This window comes from Podarcis liolepis (assembly GCF_965112155.1).
Source record: "Podarcis liolepis genome assembly, chromosome: 7".
Taxonomy (NCBI): domain Eukaryota; kingdom Metazoa; phylum Chordata; class Lepidosauria; order Squamata; family Lacertidae; genus Podarcis; species Podarcis liolepis.
In genome coordinates, this window is record NC_139561.1 from 9559953 (window position 1) to 9576868 (window position 16916).

At 45.7% G+C, this 16916-nt stretch overlaps 1 protein-coding gene across 1 annotated transcript in view; it reads right to left on the reverse strand.

Annotated features, from left to right (window-relative positions):
• The window catches only part of TMEM116 (transmembrane protein 116), a 35349-nt gene that overhangs the window by 15209 nt on the left and 3224 nt on the right, over nucleotides 1-16916 (reverse strand). Inside the window, exons 2-5 of the mRNA XM_083511423.1 lie at nucleotides 16862-16908; nucleotides 15576-15639; nucleotides 11655-11795; nucleotides 3312-3416 (exon numbers count right to left, since the gene is read on the reverse strand). Of these exons, the coding sequence (XP_083367549.1) occupies nucleotides 3312-3416; nucleotides 11655-11795; nucleotides 15576-15639; nucleotides 16862-16908 (357 nt within the window). The remainder of the gene's footprint in view (nucleotides 1-3311; nucleotides 3417-11654; nucleotides 11796-15575; nucleotides 15640-16861; nucleotides 16909-16916) is intronic.

Here is a 16916-nt window from a genome sequence, read left to right on the forward strand (position 1 = left end):
AGTTGACAGAAGAGAAAGAGGAAGTAAGTGAAGGTGAAAAGAGAGAGAAAGAAAGAGGGAGAGAGAGCGAGAGGGAGGGGGAGAGAGAGAGAGAGAGATACCTGCCTCAATCAGTCTGGTCAATGTTGGGAGTTGTAGTTCGCAACAAAGGGGGAGAAATTTGCTACTCTTTGCATTTTAATGCAAACTCTTCCCAATGCACAACTCACAAGCTCCACCCTCATCCGGCCTCCTCTTCCCCAATTTGTCCAATTTGTCTTTTAAAGTCATCCAAGTTGGCGGGCATCCCTGCTTCGCCTGGAAGTGAGTTCCACTCTTTAACCATGTGTTGCACGAAGAAGGACTGTTCTGAATCTTACAACATTCAGCTTCATTGACTGTCCATGAGTTCTTGTGTTAGGAGAGAGGGAGAGAAATGTTTCTTCGCCAGCTCTTTGATTGTTGCCACTGGTAGGTAACTGGAAATGCTTTAGGTAAAGGTAAAGGGACCCCTGACCATTAGGTCCAGTCGTGGCCGACTCTGGGGTTGCGGCACTCATCTCGCTTTACTGGCCGAGGGAGCCGGCATACAGCTTCCGGGTCATGTGGCCAGCATGACTAAGCCACTTCTGGCGAACCAGAGCAGCGCACGGAAACGCTGTTTACCTTCCCGCCGGAGCAGTACCTATTTATTTACTTGCACTTCGACGTGCTTTTGAACTGCTAGGTTGGCAGGAGCAGGGACCGAGCAACAGGAGCTCACCCCGTCGCGGGGATTCGAACCGCCAACCTTCTAATTGGCAAGCCCTAGGCTCAGTGGTTTAACCCACAGCACCACCCTTGTCCCTTGCTTTACCAACCTAGCAATCCAGCTCACAAATCGTGCAGCTGCCTCCACCTGCAGAAAGTACACAGAGGACTCCTTGTGTTCCTTGAGACAGCGGTGTCCGTTCTGAGTCGAGCCAGTTGTGGAGGGACTGCTGATCACAGAGCAGGTGAAGTATTTACTTAGGTTTGTCTTTTTCTCAGAACTGTGTCCCTCTGTTCCCAAACAGTGACGCTCGCTCCTCAAGAGTGTGTTGTTCGAGGGCAGACGACGGCAAGGGAGCGATTTTGCGTCCGCCTCTTCCAGGACAACCTGCTCTGCTCAGGTTACTGACACCGCAAACAGCAACCATTCCTTTGCGGACCACCCTAGACAACGCCCACCAAACATTCCATGGCTATGCATGGATGCAAGTCTATGCGTCACTTTCCCATCAGGGAGCGGATTAGCAGGTACAAGACAAGCCCAGACTCCATGGCTTTCCCCCAACAGACACTCAGAATTTTCTGCTTGTAACAGCGTGAATCTCACATCAAGGATCAGTGCTTGAGATCCAAAGTATTTGTAGTAGACTGTTGCAGGAGGCTGTATCACATGATGCAGGTCATATGATTGTATATCTCAGGCCAGTTATGGTTTTTCCCCCCCTAGTAGATCGTTAACCAAAAGAGCAAACATCTTATTTGTTTTTTTAATAATGCTCCCTGCAACTCTGTGTTCAGGAAAGCAAGGAAGGTGTCAAACCGGCCAGCAATATAGCAGAATGAACAGGCCATGGTGGAAGGTAGAGAAACTACAAGCAGGCAAGGTGTCCATGAAATTTCAGAGAGCCTCCATGGGCACGCACCATGTTGTTAGGGTTATACACCTATACACACCACACCACAACCTCACAAAAAATGTCCCCAGCCCTGTATGAAAAGAAAATAGAGGGGAATCAGTCCCGGAATTTGCAGGCATCAAATCCATGTTCGCTAAAAATGTTTGAAGAGCCTTTTGGATCAGGGGAAAAACAATCGTGTCCAGGGTTGTAAAGACTGCAGAGAGAACAATTGGGTGCACTCTTCCCACCTTGGATCAAATCTATGCTTCCAGGTGCCATAAGAAAGCTGCAGAGATAGCGCAGGATAGTGCGCACCCCGGAAATTATCTCTTTCAGCTTCTGCCTTCTGGAAGAAGGTACAGGGTTATAAAGACTAGCCGCCTGAGAAACAATTTCTACCCAAATACGATTTTGGTTTTGAACGCAGTGTAAGGAGTCTCTATGGGAGTATATTGTATTTAAAAATGGGGTATTAGAGTTTTTAGGGGGCTAACCAGGTTGGGATAGCTGGGATAGCAGGCTTGTGGGTTTTTGAATGTCTGATGTAGATTTTTTTCAATTTTGTTGTTCTGTATGGGACAATGACAATAAAGATTATCGTATCGTACCTCGGTTGGCACCTGTTCTCACAGCAACCACCCAGGTGCCTGTGGGAAACAGGACCCAAACACAAGAGTGCTTTCTCTGCCTGTGTGCTCCAGCGACTGATTTACAGGACCATTTCTGCTTCTGACAGTGGAACATAGCCATCGTGGCTAGTAGCCATTGATAGCCTTTTCCTCTGTGAATTTGTCTAATCCTCTTTTAAACCTATCCAAGCTGGTGGTCATCACTGCCTCCTGTGGGGAGTTCCATAGTACTGCATGAATTTTGTTAGTTATTAATTTTAAGTGTGTGTGTGTATTCATTGCATTTAGGTCCCATCTTTTCCTCCAAGGAGCTCAAGGTGACCTACATGGTTCCCCTTGTCATTTAATCCCCACCACAACCCTGTGAGGTAGGTTAGGCTGAGAAGCAATGACTGGCTCAATGTCGCCCAGTGAACCTAATGGCTGAGTGGGGATTCGAACCCTTGTCTCCCAGGTCCTAGTCCAAAACTTTGACCATTATTCGCCACACACCTACTCTCCAATACAAACCTACACCCATATACATTTATCTTATATGAAGCTGCCCACCTTTCCCAATACAGCGATAAGAACAACTTAGTTTAAGAACAACTTGGATTAAGAACACTGCAAACCCAGAAGTAGGTGCTTTGGTTTGTGAACTTTGCCTTGGAATAAGAACATGTTTTGCTTCCTGCTGAGCATGTTCCATTTGTAAATTGAGTCCCCCCACTGCTATGGGAAAGCACATCTTGGTTCAAGAATGCTTTGGTTTAAGAACAGACTTGTGGAACGGATTGAGTTTATAAACCAAGATACCACTGTATGGCCTTCCCTGCCAGTGAGTCTTTAGGGTCAGTGTGGACCGCTCTGCCTTTTTATTCAAAGCATCATAACAGCCCACAGGAATCATGTCAGTATCTGTTTTAATGTTTTGCATTTTGCTATTATGCACTGACTCTCTGCTTGCGATTTCTTTGTCATAATCGGTGTGAATCACATAGCTTTTGCCGCATCAAGCGGTGTACGAAGTTATTATTAAAAATATACAAGCTGCTACCAAAACGAAATTTACCTGGGGTGGCCGGTTTTGTAGATTCTGGTTGTATTTCATCTTCAGGTCTATGTAAAGGTGCCAGGTGTAATTGACAGTATACAAGAAGGAGGCAACATAGAAGATCTGGAAAAAGGAGGAACATGGTTGGGCAACATGCATGACCCACAATTCTGCAATCACACTGTGTATAAGATTGGGATCTGTGCCAGTATGGAATCCTCTACTCAGCCAAACTCCCTCCAGGTCCTTGGGATTTCACTAAGAACTCCCTGCATGCTGTCAAAATGATTTTCATCATTTTAGAAGCCACTTGCTTCTAAAAAATAAAAATAAAACGTCCCATTTTCAGGATGCTGAATTCTGGGAGCTGTACACAAATGACACAGAATTGCAGAATATGAGGTTTTAAGTGGCTATTTGCATTTTAAAATGACTGGCATATTCTTGGATTTTAAAATGGCTTTTCCAGCACCCACCTGCCATAATAACTGTTCTTATAAGAAGAAAAATGACAAATCCAAAGGAAGAAAAGTTCTGCATATTATTGTTAAAACAGCCTTGGGCCGAGGCTTGTCTCAGCATGGAGTTTGAAGGCAGAAAGGGCTGAGGGCAGAAATAATTTGGCGGCCGCTACCCACCAGTATCCTTTTAAGAAAACAACAACAAAGGAACTTTTTAGAACTGTATCATATTATGAATACCATGAGGAAGAAGAGTTAAAGTTCCTCCTTCCATAACACCAAAATCCCGGGGGACCAGCTGACTGGCAGTAGATTTTGGATGGAACAAAACAAAGCATTTGCAGAGACGTACCCTGTGTCATTTACGATGGTCCTGTAAAAAAGCTTGTAATTTCTGGAAAGCAGTTTTTACTACTATAAGCAAGTTTACGCCACAGTCCGTGGTACCTGGCCCTACCCTGGCATTCTCCTCCATCTGCAAATAGGGTGGAATACATGAGTATAGGGTGGAATACATATACATCAAGGTTCAACCCTGAAACTGTTGGTGTCTTCAAATTGTTCTCCAACAGGAGAGAAAGATCATAAGAACTTTTCTATAAGCAGTGCAAGCGTGGGGAGGAAAAGCCACATAACACTGGTCTTGAAAGACCTACATTGGCTCCCAGTACGTTTCCAAGCACAAGTCAAAGTGTTGTTGCTGACCTTGAAAGTCCTAAGCAGCCTTGGCCCAGTATACCTGAAGGAGCATCTCCACCCCTATTGTTCAGCCCAGATACTGAGGTCCAGCTCTGAGGGTCTTCTGGCAGTTCCCTCACTGCGAGAAGCCAAGTTACAGGGAACCAGACAGAGGGCCTTCTCGGTAGTGGCACCCGCCCTGTGGAACGCCCTCCCACCAGATAGCAAGGAAATAAACAACTATTTGACTTAAGACATTTGAAGGCAGCCCTGTTAAGGGAAGTTTTTAATGACTGATGTTTATATCGTATTTTTATTCTTTTGTTAGGAACCACCCAGAGTGGCTGGGGAAACCCAGCCAGATGGGCATGGTAAAGGTAAAGGTAAAGGGACCCCTGACCATTAGGTCCAGTCATGACTGACTCTGGGGTTGTGGTGCTCATCTCACTTTATTGGCCAAGAGACCCGGCGTACAGCTTCCGGGTCATGTGGCCAGCATGACTAAGCCACTTCTGGCGAACCAGAGCAGTGCACAGAAACGCCGTTTACCTTCCTGCCAGATTCCTGCCTATTTATCTACTTGCACTTTGGCGTGCTTTCGAACAGCTAGGTTGGCAGGAGCAGGGACCGAGCAACGGGAGCTCACCCCGTCGCGGGGATTCGAACCGCCAACCTTCTGATCGGCAAGTCCTAGATTCTGTGGTTTAACCCACAACACCACCCGCATCCCTGATGGGCAGGGTAGAAATAACAAATTAAATTGAATTGAAAGGCATGGATAAGATAATCAGGAGGAGGGTTTTCAAAAGTGCACCAAGTAACTGCTATCTAGAATCAATCTGGATTGAAAACAGCATGCTGCAGATGGCTACGAGATGCTCTGGATGGAAAGTTCATTTTAGTGCTCCAAACGGGGTCAGCGTGTATGCCGACCTTTTCCCGCCCATCATTATAACTGCTTTGCTTTCCTCCCATCCATTGTGCTGGCCAAATGGAGTGGAATTTTATTAAAACCTTTCTAGGCCATTTGGATTTAATTGAGGGCGGGGAGGCGGGGGGGGCTGATAAATTGTACAACAGCCACACAAGGACCTTGTTGCATGTCAGTGGAGCATGGAATTCACGTTTGGATGGGGTCATGAGAGGATCCACAAAAACACAAATGGTTCTTTGGCAACTCTGGACAGGCAACTGAAGAGGACATGGGAACAAGCAGAGACAGCAAGCCGGGAGTGTTGCTGAGGGATGGCTCTGCTGGAGTTTGGTAAATATATTGCAGTGGCATGCAGAAAGAGATAGTGTGGTTAGACTGCTGGCAGGGTGGATAAAAATCAATGAGGGCTTTTTTTAAGAAAAACTGGATTTTTTAAAATTTAAATTGGATTTTTTTTGTTTAAAACAGATTTTTTATTTCAATCAGGTTTTTTTGCTTTAAATCGGATTTTAAAAATAAAATGCTTTTGGAGGAAAAATCTTTCTAAATATTTAAGTTACATTATAGTCCAAAGGCTATTCATCAGGAAATAAGGATTTGTTTTAAGTTTTTCATGTGTGCTAAAACTCATTCTAAGTTGTTTTTTTTAATCGTTTAACCACATCAGTTAACAAATATGGATACATATGCTATAATGTTACTGTTTAAATTGTTATTAAGGAAATTATTATTTTTCTTCTTCCAATAAAGGCCAATTATAAGCAGTTTACTTATGAAACCTCACAATAATTTCATAATTCACTGTCTATGTATTTTTAATTGTACAGTATAACCAAATCAGTAGTTTTTGATATAACTGTAAAAACTACTCTGAAAATTTATTATTCCAAAAAATTCATCTGGTTGTAAATATTAAGATTATACCAGCAAGAATGAGTCTGTAAAAAAATGATTTAAATCAAGTCTTACAGACTAGTGATTTAAATTGATTTGATCTAAATCAAATCCACCCTGACTGCTGGTTTAAAGCAGGCTTCCTCAACCTCGGCCCTTCTGATGTTTTGAGACTACAATTCCCATCATCCCTGACCACTGGTCCTGCTAGCTAGGGATCAGGGGCGAATGAAGGTGTTGTGAAACCCGGGGTGGGGCGTTGCTACGTAGGTCGCATGTGCGGTGTCGCCGGATGGCTGACAGCGCGCTGCTCCCCCCCCCCCATGCCACTATCCGTGTATTGGACGACCCCAGTTTTTTGGCATGATTTTTGAGTCAAAAAACCTCGTCCAATACATGGGAAAATACGGTAGTTTCCCACAGGCATTTGGTTGGCCAGTGTGAGAACAGGATGGTGGAATAGATGGGCCATTGGCCTGATTCAGCAGGATCTTCATATGGATCTAGAGCTAGACTCCAGAACGCCCCCCCCCACCTCTTAGAGTGATGGATCTGCCAAGAGGGCCCTCTCTGCTGATCACAACCCCCAAGAAGGCCTGTAGGGAAGGAAGTGCCCTTTCAAGAATTTGAGCCATAGTCATGGCTGTCCAGCAGGTACTGCAAGGAACTTGGAGAGAAAGCTGTCTCCTGCCTTTAATTTTGAAATATGCTCAGAGTCTAGAGATGATTTCATGCTCTTTATTCAGCTCATAGTGGTGAGGAGGAATGGAAGTTTCCCCAAAGTATCTGCTTTATATACATTATTTACACAATGGGCTGCACGTGATTGGCTAATTCCGGAATTCTCCTGTAGGCCAATCAGGTTGTGGATTCACTTCCATCTGGAGCTGGATTGGGTGGCTCCTGCAGACCAATCATACTGCTGCACTGTTCTAGGACCAACCAGACTGCTGCATTCTGAATCCTATTGTTCTAGGACCAATCAGACTGCTGCATTTTGGATCCTATTCAACTCAGTACATAACAAATTTCCTGGCAAAATTTGTTAGCAGACCTTGCAGCTTGGGTCAGTTAGATGGGAATAATCGCTTACAGTTTCTGAAGTTCAAAGGCTTTATTCATGCAGGAATTATTGACAGGATGAGGGGAGGTGAGAGGGAGAAAATGGCAGATGTATCTCAACAATCTGGGAGAGAGCAAACAAAATGGCTCAGCTTTTAGGGGGTGGAATTAATTTAAACAAAGAGCTACAAACAAGTGCTGGCTAGATTGCTCCACAAACGTGCCCTTTGGTAGTTGAAAGCAACACATGCATTAACTTTGAATTCAAGGAAACGTATTTGCTTTTCTCGAACAAATTTTTTACATTTGACCACTTTCTGAACCTAAGAAGAGAGCGCCCTGCTGACTCAGACCAAAGGCATCCAGTATCCTATTTCCCACTTTGGCAAACCAGATTATTCTGCAAGATTACCTACACAAATTACACACAGATAGAGATTTAACTTGATTTGAGACACATATGAACCCTTCGCATACTGATTGCGGGAGGCAGTTTACAAAGGGCCTCAAAGACGAACTTCTGGGTGCCGATCCCAGGAATGTGGTTTGGCTAAATGCTCTGCCTATATTTATTCAGCATTTTGCTTCTAAACAGGCCTGTGGGCAATTTTTGTATACAGGCAAGATGCTCCAACTTCCTTTGGATGTGTAAACAGTTTCAGAATAATTCAAATGCACTCTTAAAGGCAAGAGCAAACTAGGGACCGGGGGAAATGTCAGAAAGACCAGATGTGCTGCATGCCAGCAAATGGAAAAAATGAAAACACAGAAACAGGAAGATTGGATTTCCTGGCATGACTGATGATACATGGGGAACAATAAGCTTGAAGGTTTGGAAAACCAGTAGGCCACTGTCATTTAAAACGAAAGAATATAGTGATTCTAACCAGGGACTCCTACAGCGGGGCTTGCAAAGTAGTAGTCCAGGTTCTTCCTAATTCAGACCACATTCACACCATGCACTGAAAACACTATGATACCACTTTAAACAGTCATAGCTTCCCCCAAGGAATCCTGGGAACTGTAGTTTGTGACAGGTCTGATAGATGTTAAGAGATTCCTTTCCCCCTCCCAGAGCTACTGTTCCTAGAGTACTTTAACCATCACTCCCTCTTCACAAGGAACAGCACTCTGGAACCTGGAAGGCCAGCAGGAATATCCCTGGATTTAAAGTTTAAGAGTATCTGGAGACTGGCTACCAGTTAGAAAATAACTCATAACAGGAGTGGTAAAAAGGACAAGAAAACTGGGCACATGTTATGCAAGATGGTGGCATTTTGGGCAATACAGTGGTACTTCAGGTTAAGTACTTAATTCATTCCTGAGGTCCGTTCTTAACCTGAAACTGTTCTTAACCTGAAGCACCACTTTAGCTAATGGGGCCTCCCGCTACGGCCGCGCCGCCGGAGCACGATTTCTGTTCTCATCCTGAAGCAAAGTTCTTAACCTGAAGCACTATTTCTGGGTTAGCGGAGTCTGTAACCTGAAGCGTATGTAACCTGAAGCGTATGTAACCCGATGTACCACTGTATACAAATGAGTCTGGTCTTAAAGATAAACTCATCAAAGCATCTTTGCCTATATTATTATTATTATTATTATTATTATTATTATTATTATTATTATTATTATTATTATTATATACCACCCTATACCCGAAGGTCTCAGGGCAGTTCACAGAAAAGATCAACATAAAAACCACATTCTATATAATAAAAATACAGTGGTGCCCCGCAAGATGAATGCCTCGCAAGACGGAAAACTCGCTAGACGAAAGAGTTTTCCATTTTGGAGGTGCTTCGCTAGACGAATTTCCTATGGGCTTGCTTCGCAAGGCGACAATGTCTTGCGAGTTCCTGCGGGGTTTTTTTCCTTCCCCCCCCCCTTTTCTAAGCCGCTAAGCCGCTTATCAGCTGATCCAATCAGCAGATAAGCCGCTAAAAGCCGCTAATAGCGCTAATCCGCTAATCCTTCAATGGGCTTGCTTCGCAAGACGAAAAAACCGCTAGACGAAGAGAATCACAAAACGGATTCTTTTCGTCTTGCGAGGCACCACTGTAAGAACAACAACCCAACAACCGCTCTCCAAAAGAGCCACATTTTAAAAGTGTATAGGATGTATAGCTATCATGAACAGTATGACCTGAACTGTAGTCTTCCCTGGGAATGGCTATTTGTGATACATAGATAATAAAGAAATAAATTGTGCTCCTCCCAATACATTATATGCTAGAAATCTCAATAGTTTGTACAGATTAATTATTATTATTTATGTTAAAAAATAGGATTCCCTAGGATCTAGGGCAGGGGTAGCCAATGTGATGCTCTCCAGATGTTGGTCTCCAGCCCCCATCCTTCTGGGCTAATGGCCATTCTGGCTGGGAGCTGGAGCCCAGCCACATCTGGAGGGTACCACACCTGCTACCCCTGGCCTGGAGAAATTTCAGGTGCTGAAATATTGGGTTGACCAGCTCTGAATACACCCCACCACCACCCACAATTGTGAGGTGGGTATTTAGCATTTAGCTCTAGCTCCTAACTGGGATCACAGGCACTTTGACACATCAGCACAGCACAGCAACACCAGTTACTGCTTTCCCTTGAGAGAGTGTTTTGCATGTTCGTTCCAGGAAGTGCACTGCAATTTTGCACCTGCTCACTGCCAGGTAAAGTCTATTGGCACAGACCCATGTTATGGTTTCGCTCAATCCCAAAGCAAACAAGAGACCTTTGCAATTCCCCTATCAAGTGGTGCCTGAGACCCCGGTCAGAGCAGACAATTCTGGGCTCGGCAAATTAATTTCCTGGTTTAGCATAAGGCTTCTTCCAACAAACACTTGGCAAAACCCAACCAACCCCACAGCCTTACAACAACCGCTGCTCTGATCTGCAAGTTTCTGGGGCGAGCAGCTATGTTTTAATCAAAGAGGCAATTGTCTTCTGCCTCCAACCCAGAGCTTTCCAAACTTTTCATGTTGGTGACACACTTTTTAGACCTGCATAATTTCGCGACACAGTAATTCAGTTTTACTAGCAAGCCAGAGGTTAAACTAACGCCTTTCCAGCCCCAGAAGGAGCGTGGGGAACATTCGTGCGACACACCAATACACAAACGTGTTGCGAGGGACAGTTTCGAAAGCTCTGGTTTAGAAGAGCCTACTCAGAAGCTGTCTCAGCTCCTTGAAGCCACCCCTGCCCTCTCAGGGCTGCCTGACATGTTTACCAAACCACACCTCTTGTGACAGCTCAGCACCCAGCCAGCACACATTCCAGCTGGCGCAACCAAGGAGAAATTCCCAATACTCCGGTCTGCAAAGCACCAGAAAAGCGAGGGCAGTCTCAGAATTGGACGACTGTCTTGCTGTTGTAAAGATTGTCCAAGGAAGTCCTGATTCTCCAAAGGTGGACCAGTGGACCACTGACCATTTGATCACTAGTCAATTTCCAGCAGACCATCTCAGGCCTTCAGATGCCTTCAAATCATGTCAATTATTATTTTTTATACGGCATTCTGCTTTTTGGGGGGAACAGGAAAACCTGATGGCGGCTAACAACATGGGGTAGGGGAAGGAAGACCAGTTATCTTAGAGCACTAGTAAGTCCACAGTTACAAAACCCTATGAAACAAACAAGCAAACAAACAAACAACCCAATAAAACTGTATCAGAAGCAGGAAAAAATAACCAAGCATAATTAGTATAGAATTAGGACCCCAAATGCTTCCTGGGACAACAGCCACATCCCTACTAAACAGCAGAAGGCTAACAGTGATGGGACCAGACTGGCTTCTCTAGGGAGTGTTTTCCATGAAAATGGAGCCACGTTATAGAAGGCCCTGCCTCTAATGGCCTTCTGCTTGACCACCTGTAATCTACAGTGGTACCTCGAGTTAAGTACTTAATTCGTTCTGGAGGTCCGTTCTTAACCTGAAATTGTTCTTAACCTGAGGTACCACCTTAGCTAATAGGGCCTCCTGCTGCTGCCTGAGCACGATTTCTGTTCTCATCCTGAGGCAAAGTTCTTAACCTGAGGTACTATTCCAGGGTGAGCAGAGTCTGTAAGCTGAAGTGTCTGTAAACTGAAGCATATGTAACCCGAGGTACCACTACATTTGTTTTAAATGGGACTGAAGTTATCTTGAACTTTGTCTAGATGACGTAGACTCTGGAACATGGCTATGAGGGGATTTGGACCTGGGTCTCTTCCAGGTCCTAGTCCAACCCTCTAACCACTACAGCACCTTGGCTCCCTAGGCAACTTGCCGCTAGCACCACAGGCAAAAAAAACACTCTCCATCCCTGAAACAGGCCAAAGTGCCGGCATCATTCTTACCTCTGCTGTGGCTTGTAGGTTGTAGCAAGCAGCCTCCTGGCTTGCGGACGTGGCAGCCTCTTCGTTGTAGAGGAGAGCCCCGAACAGCCAGCTCATGCCCAGAAAGAGATCCAAAAGGCTCAAGTAGAACAAAGGCCGTCCCTGGGGAAGAAGCAGAGGAAGTGGTTGGTATTTCCTTATTCACTGCATTCACAACTCACCTTTTTCTCCAGGGAGCTCAAGGTGGAGCCCATGGCTTCTTCGCCTCCATCTTATTTAATCCCCATGACAACCCCGTGAAGCAGGTTAGGCTGAGAGACAGTGGCTGCCCCCCAGAGCTTCATGGCTGAGTTCAGGATTCAAACCCTGGTCTTTCCCAGGTCCCATTTCAACACTCTAACCACTACGCTACACTGCTGTGGCATTGTCCTCCTCCATGAATGTATCTAAAAAGGTAAAGGGACCCCTGACCATTAGGTCCAGTCATGGCCGACTCTGGGGTTGCGGTGCTCATCTCGCTTTATTGGCCGAGGGAGCCGGCGTACAGCTTCCGGGTCATGTGGCCAGCATGACTAAGACGCTTCTGGCGAACCAGAGCAGCGCACGAAAATGCCATTTACCTTCCCGCCGGAGCGGTATTTATCTACTTGCACTTTGAGGTGCTTTCGAATTGCTAGGTTGGCAGGAGCAGGAGCTCACCCCGTTGTGGGGATTCGAACCGCCAACCTTCTGATCGGCAAGTCCTAGGCTTTATGGTTTAACCCACAGCGCCACCCGCATCCCTATATGAAGGTATCTAGTCCTCTTTTAAAGATGGCCAAGTTGGTGGCCATCACTTCCTCCTGCTGGAGGGAGTTCCGTACTTTAACTATGCACTGCTTTAAGTTCTGGTGCCCTTTCCCCATTCCACGTACAGAAGCCAATCAGACCAGTGGTTGAATCCTGCTTCTTCTTCCCCAATGATGGGGTAGCATCTTCTGCTCCCGACCCCTTGAGGCAGCAGGTTAGATTAGGGTAGTGGTGGCCAAACCTGGCCCTCCAGCCTTTTTGGGACTACAATTCCCATCATCCCTGACCACTGGCCCTGTTAGCTAGGGATGATGGGAGTTGTAGTCCAAAAACATCTGGAGGGCCAAGTTTGGCCACCACTGGATTAGGGGGTCCAGGACGGCCTGGGTGGCAACCAAGGGGAAATAGCTGGCTGGGTGGGATAACAGCCAGCAGGAACAGGCAGGTGCTGCTACTGCTTGCCCCCAGCACCTGCTGCCTGAGGCAGGGGCCTCACTCTGCCTAATGATAGGACAGGCCCTTTGGGTTTCAGTTAAAATACTGCTATTGACCTATCAATTTTGCCAAAGCTTTAAGATCTGTCCCTTTGAGCTGGTTCTCACAAACAAATGCACAGCCTTCCCAGAAAGGACCTTGTGGTCACTCTGGTTAAGATATGATGGCATGTGAGTACTATAAATAAAGTAAAATAATTCCATTCTTTAGCAGGAACAACTGTGGCATTTCAAGATTACATGAATTAGTCTTTGGCAGCAAGCAGTCTTGCGGCTCATGAAAGGCTAGCCAATTTATTACAGCACAAGGTTCTGTGGCCGAAGTCCACTTCATCAGGGGCAGGAAATGGATTCTCGGTCGGCAGATATTTAACCTTTGTATATTGTATTGTTGTTTCATTGCTATGGCTGATGCAAATAAAGTTTCAACCTGTAAACGGAGTTTGAACGGTCATGAAATGTGGGAAGGACCCTCATTGGGAGAGGAATCCATCGCCTCCCTTCATAACCAAGCAGTTTTGGACACGAGTTCCAATCCTACAAGCATCCTTTGAAATCCCTCCGTTGGGGTAAGGAAACTGTTAAACTGCATAGAATTCTGGGAGTTGTAGTTGGTTAAAAGTGCTGAGAGTTGTTAGGAAGGCCCCCTTATTCCCCTCTCAAAGTTACAATTCCCACAGTTCCCTATGGAGAGGAGCTGAGTGTTAAACCACTCTGGAAACTGTAGCTCTGTGATGGATCCCTCGCTAACCTTAAAAAAAACTACACTTCCCAGAATTCTCTGGGGGAAGCAGCAACTCTTTAAAGTGGTATCCTAGCACTTTAAATGTATGGTGTCAATGTGGCCTTTTCTATGTGGATGCTGATTGTAGCAACAGGATGCATGTATACGAAATTTGAAAAACGCAATAAATATTTTGAATTATATAATAATAATAATAATAATAATAATAAATTTTATTTATATCCCGCCCTCCCCAGCTGAGGCCGGGCTCAGGGCGGCTAACAACAATCAAATAATCAAACAGTCAAATAATCACACAATCTAAAAATATTTCATTATAAAATTAGCTAAAATCAAATTGATATATACCGTATTTTTGGCTGTATAAGACTCACTTTTTCCCTCCTAAAAAGTAAGGGGAAGTGTGTGTGCATCTTATGGAGCGAATGCAGGCTGCGCAGCTATCCCAGAAGCCAGAACAGCAAGAGGGATCGCTGCCTTCACTGCGCAGCGATCCCTCTTGCTGTTCTGGCTTCTGAGATTCAGAATATTTTTTTCCTTGTTTTCCTCCTCCAAAAGCTAGGTGTGTCTTGTGGTCTGGTGCGTCTTATAGAGCGAAAAATACAGTAGTTAAAAAATGTACCCACATCTGAAGGGTCCGAGGTTGTGGGAACCTGTGCATCCTTGAAAACATGTGTCATGCTTCAATGATGAAGAATGAAATAAAAACCCATTTTTTTGCTGTAATTCCAAGGTTTGTAATAAAGTTGCTGGTTTCCTCGCTCACCGTGTGTGTTGCCTGCCAGCTTCTATGGTGTGACACACAGACATAGGTGGCATGACAGACAGAAAGTCAACAGGAGAAGTTTCTCTGCACAGGCATGCAGTGAAAGGCTTTGTCTTTTTTTTTCTATTATTGCATTTATACAACCATCTTTTTTTCTCTCCAGGGATCTCAAAGTGGTTTGCTTCTTCCTTTTCCTTATTTAATTCCCACAACAGCCCTGTGAGGCGGGCTAAGCTGAGCGAGGCAGCGACAGGCCCAAGGTCACTTCAGTGAGCTTCATGGCCGAGTGGGAATTTGAACCCTGGTCTCCTTGCCGTGAAGCTCATTGGGTGATGTTGGGGGCCAGTCACTGCCTCTCAGCCTAGCCCACCTCACAAGGTTGTTGTGGGGAGCGGCAGAACCATGCACACCACTTTGAGCTCCTTGGATAAAAAAAGTGGAATATAAATGCAAATGATGATGATGAAAATAATAATAATAAGGTAAAGGGACCCCTGACCATTAGGTCCAGTCATGACCGACTCTGGGGTTGCGGTGCTCATCTCGCTTTGTTGGCCGAGGGAGCCGGCGTACAGCTTCCAGGTCATGTGGCCAGCATGACTAAGCTGCTTCTGGCGAACCAGAACAGAGCACGGAAACACCATTTACCTTCCCGCTGAAGCAGTACCTGTTTATCTACTTGCACTTTGACATGCTTTCGAACTATTAGGTTGGCAGGAGCTGGGACCCAGCAATGGGAGCTCACCCCATCACGGGGATTCGAACCGCCAACCTTCTGATCAGCAAGCCCTAGGCTCAGTGGTTTAACCCACAGCGCCACCCGCATCCCTCAATAATAATAATAGCAGCCGCTTAATGGCCAACGGAGGAGATGACCTCTTGCCAGGGGCTCTGGTCTTGCACAGCTTTATAACAGGGCTCTAGACTGCTGCTTTGAAAGGAAACAAGATGATGATTCAGCCTCTGGAGTGAAATATTTGTTTTAGCAACTAGGAGGGAAGAATGCCCTTGAAATTTTTAAACATTCTTCATGGAGATTGCTGCCCCTCCCTTCTGAGCTGCTTACATAAAGTGCAATTGAGCTTAATTCTTTTTTTAAAAAAGCAATAAAAAGAAAGATAAAAAAGCAATAAAAGAAATTCCCTTACCTGGGGGGATCTGGCTGTATTCTGGAGCATTGCATAACCGATCAGCGAGCTGGACCCTATTACGCTGTGGGAACAAAGAGTTGCTTGGTTGAACAGGTAACAGAGGGAAAGGAGTAGGTGCATGGGGGGGTGCGTGTCAGTTTTTGGCATTGCACAGGGTGCCACTGAAATCTGAGACGCCAAGGTCCACCACTGTTGCCAACTTTCCTTCTAGTGGGGCTCTCATGCCTTGAACAGCAGGTGGCCGTCAGAAATGCTGTAGGTGACAGTTTCTGCATCATTGAGCCTGCATGATGGAGAAAGCTTATCTGCCGAATTTCTGCTTAAAGGGCGTAGGACAGGGGTCGGCAAGGTTTACCTCGCCTGGGCCGGTTCACTCCAGTGGAGATCCCTGTGTGGGACAGATTGCGTGTGTGCCTGCAATTTCCAACAGACATGATTTTCGGCGTCGGTGCAAAAGCGATTTCCGGCACTGCAGAAGCGAGTCCCTGTGCCGCACCGTGCTGGTTTAGCGCAGCACGCGGGGACTCGCTGAGTGGGTGGCTCGGTTCAGGGGCAGCTCGTGGGCCTGTTAAACGACCCCCGTGGGCTGCATGTGGCCCATGGGCCTTAGGTTGCCTACCCCTGGCGTAGGAGCATCTCCAGGAAAAGAAGTTGATGACCGCTTGAGCTCTTGCTTTTGCATTTCTCTCTCTCTCTCTCTCTCTCTCTCTCACACACACACACACACACACACACACAGCCTATTCCTTGCTACTTTCAGCTTCCACTGCCTTAGACAATGAATGAAAAGGACTGGCATATGCAAAGGGTTGCCAACATTTTTTCCAAGCCTTGTTACTGTGCTTTTATAGCAGCGGCTTGATCTGCAGACAGCAGAAGGGTACCAAACATACGTCTCTCCATCCTGCAAAAAATCTGCACCTGCCAACTTTTGCTGAAGTTAATGGCACAAAGATAATGTAGAGACCCAAAGCAGGCAGAGAGGTCTTAGCACAAATCCCCTTCAAGGGGGTCCCTGGCCAACAGGGGCAGAGAAAATATTTTCATTCTCCTAGCTGATGACATTTTCATTTCATTCATTCAAAACATTCATCTTCCGCCTCTCTGACACTCGAGGTGACTCACAACAGGCTTTCAAAATAAGTAAATAAAGAACATCAGCAACGGCCAGTAAAAGAGAAGAGAACAAATCCTCAAAGAGTTCCAGAGCTATCCTAAAACGAGAGACCAGCCTCTCCATCAGTCCCAGGTTACATCTTTAGAAAGAAGAAGCTTTGCAGTACCTCAAAGTAGCCATGACTGCTTGGATCCAGTGGATGACAGGAAAGATCTGGAGAG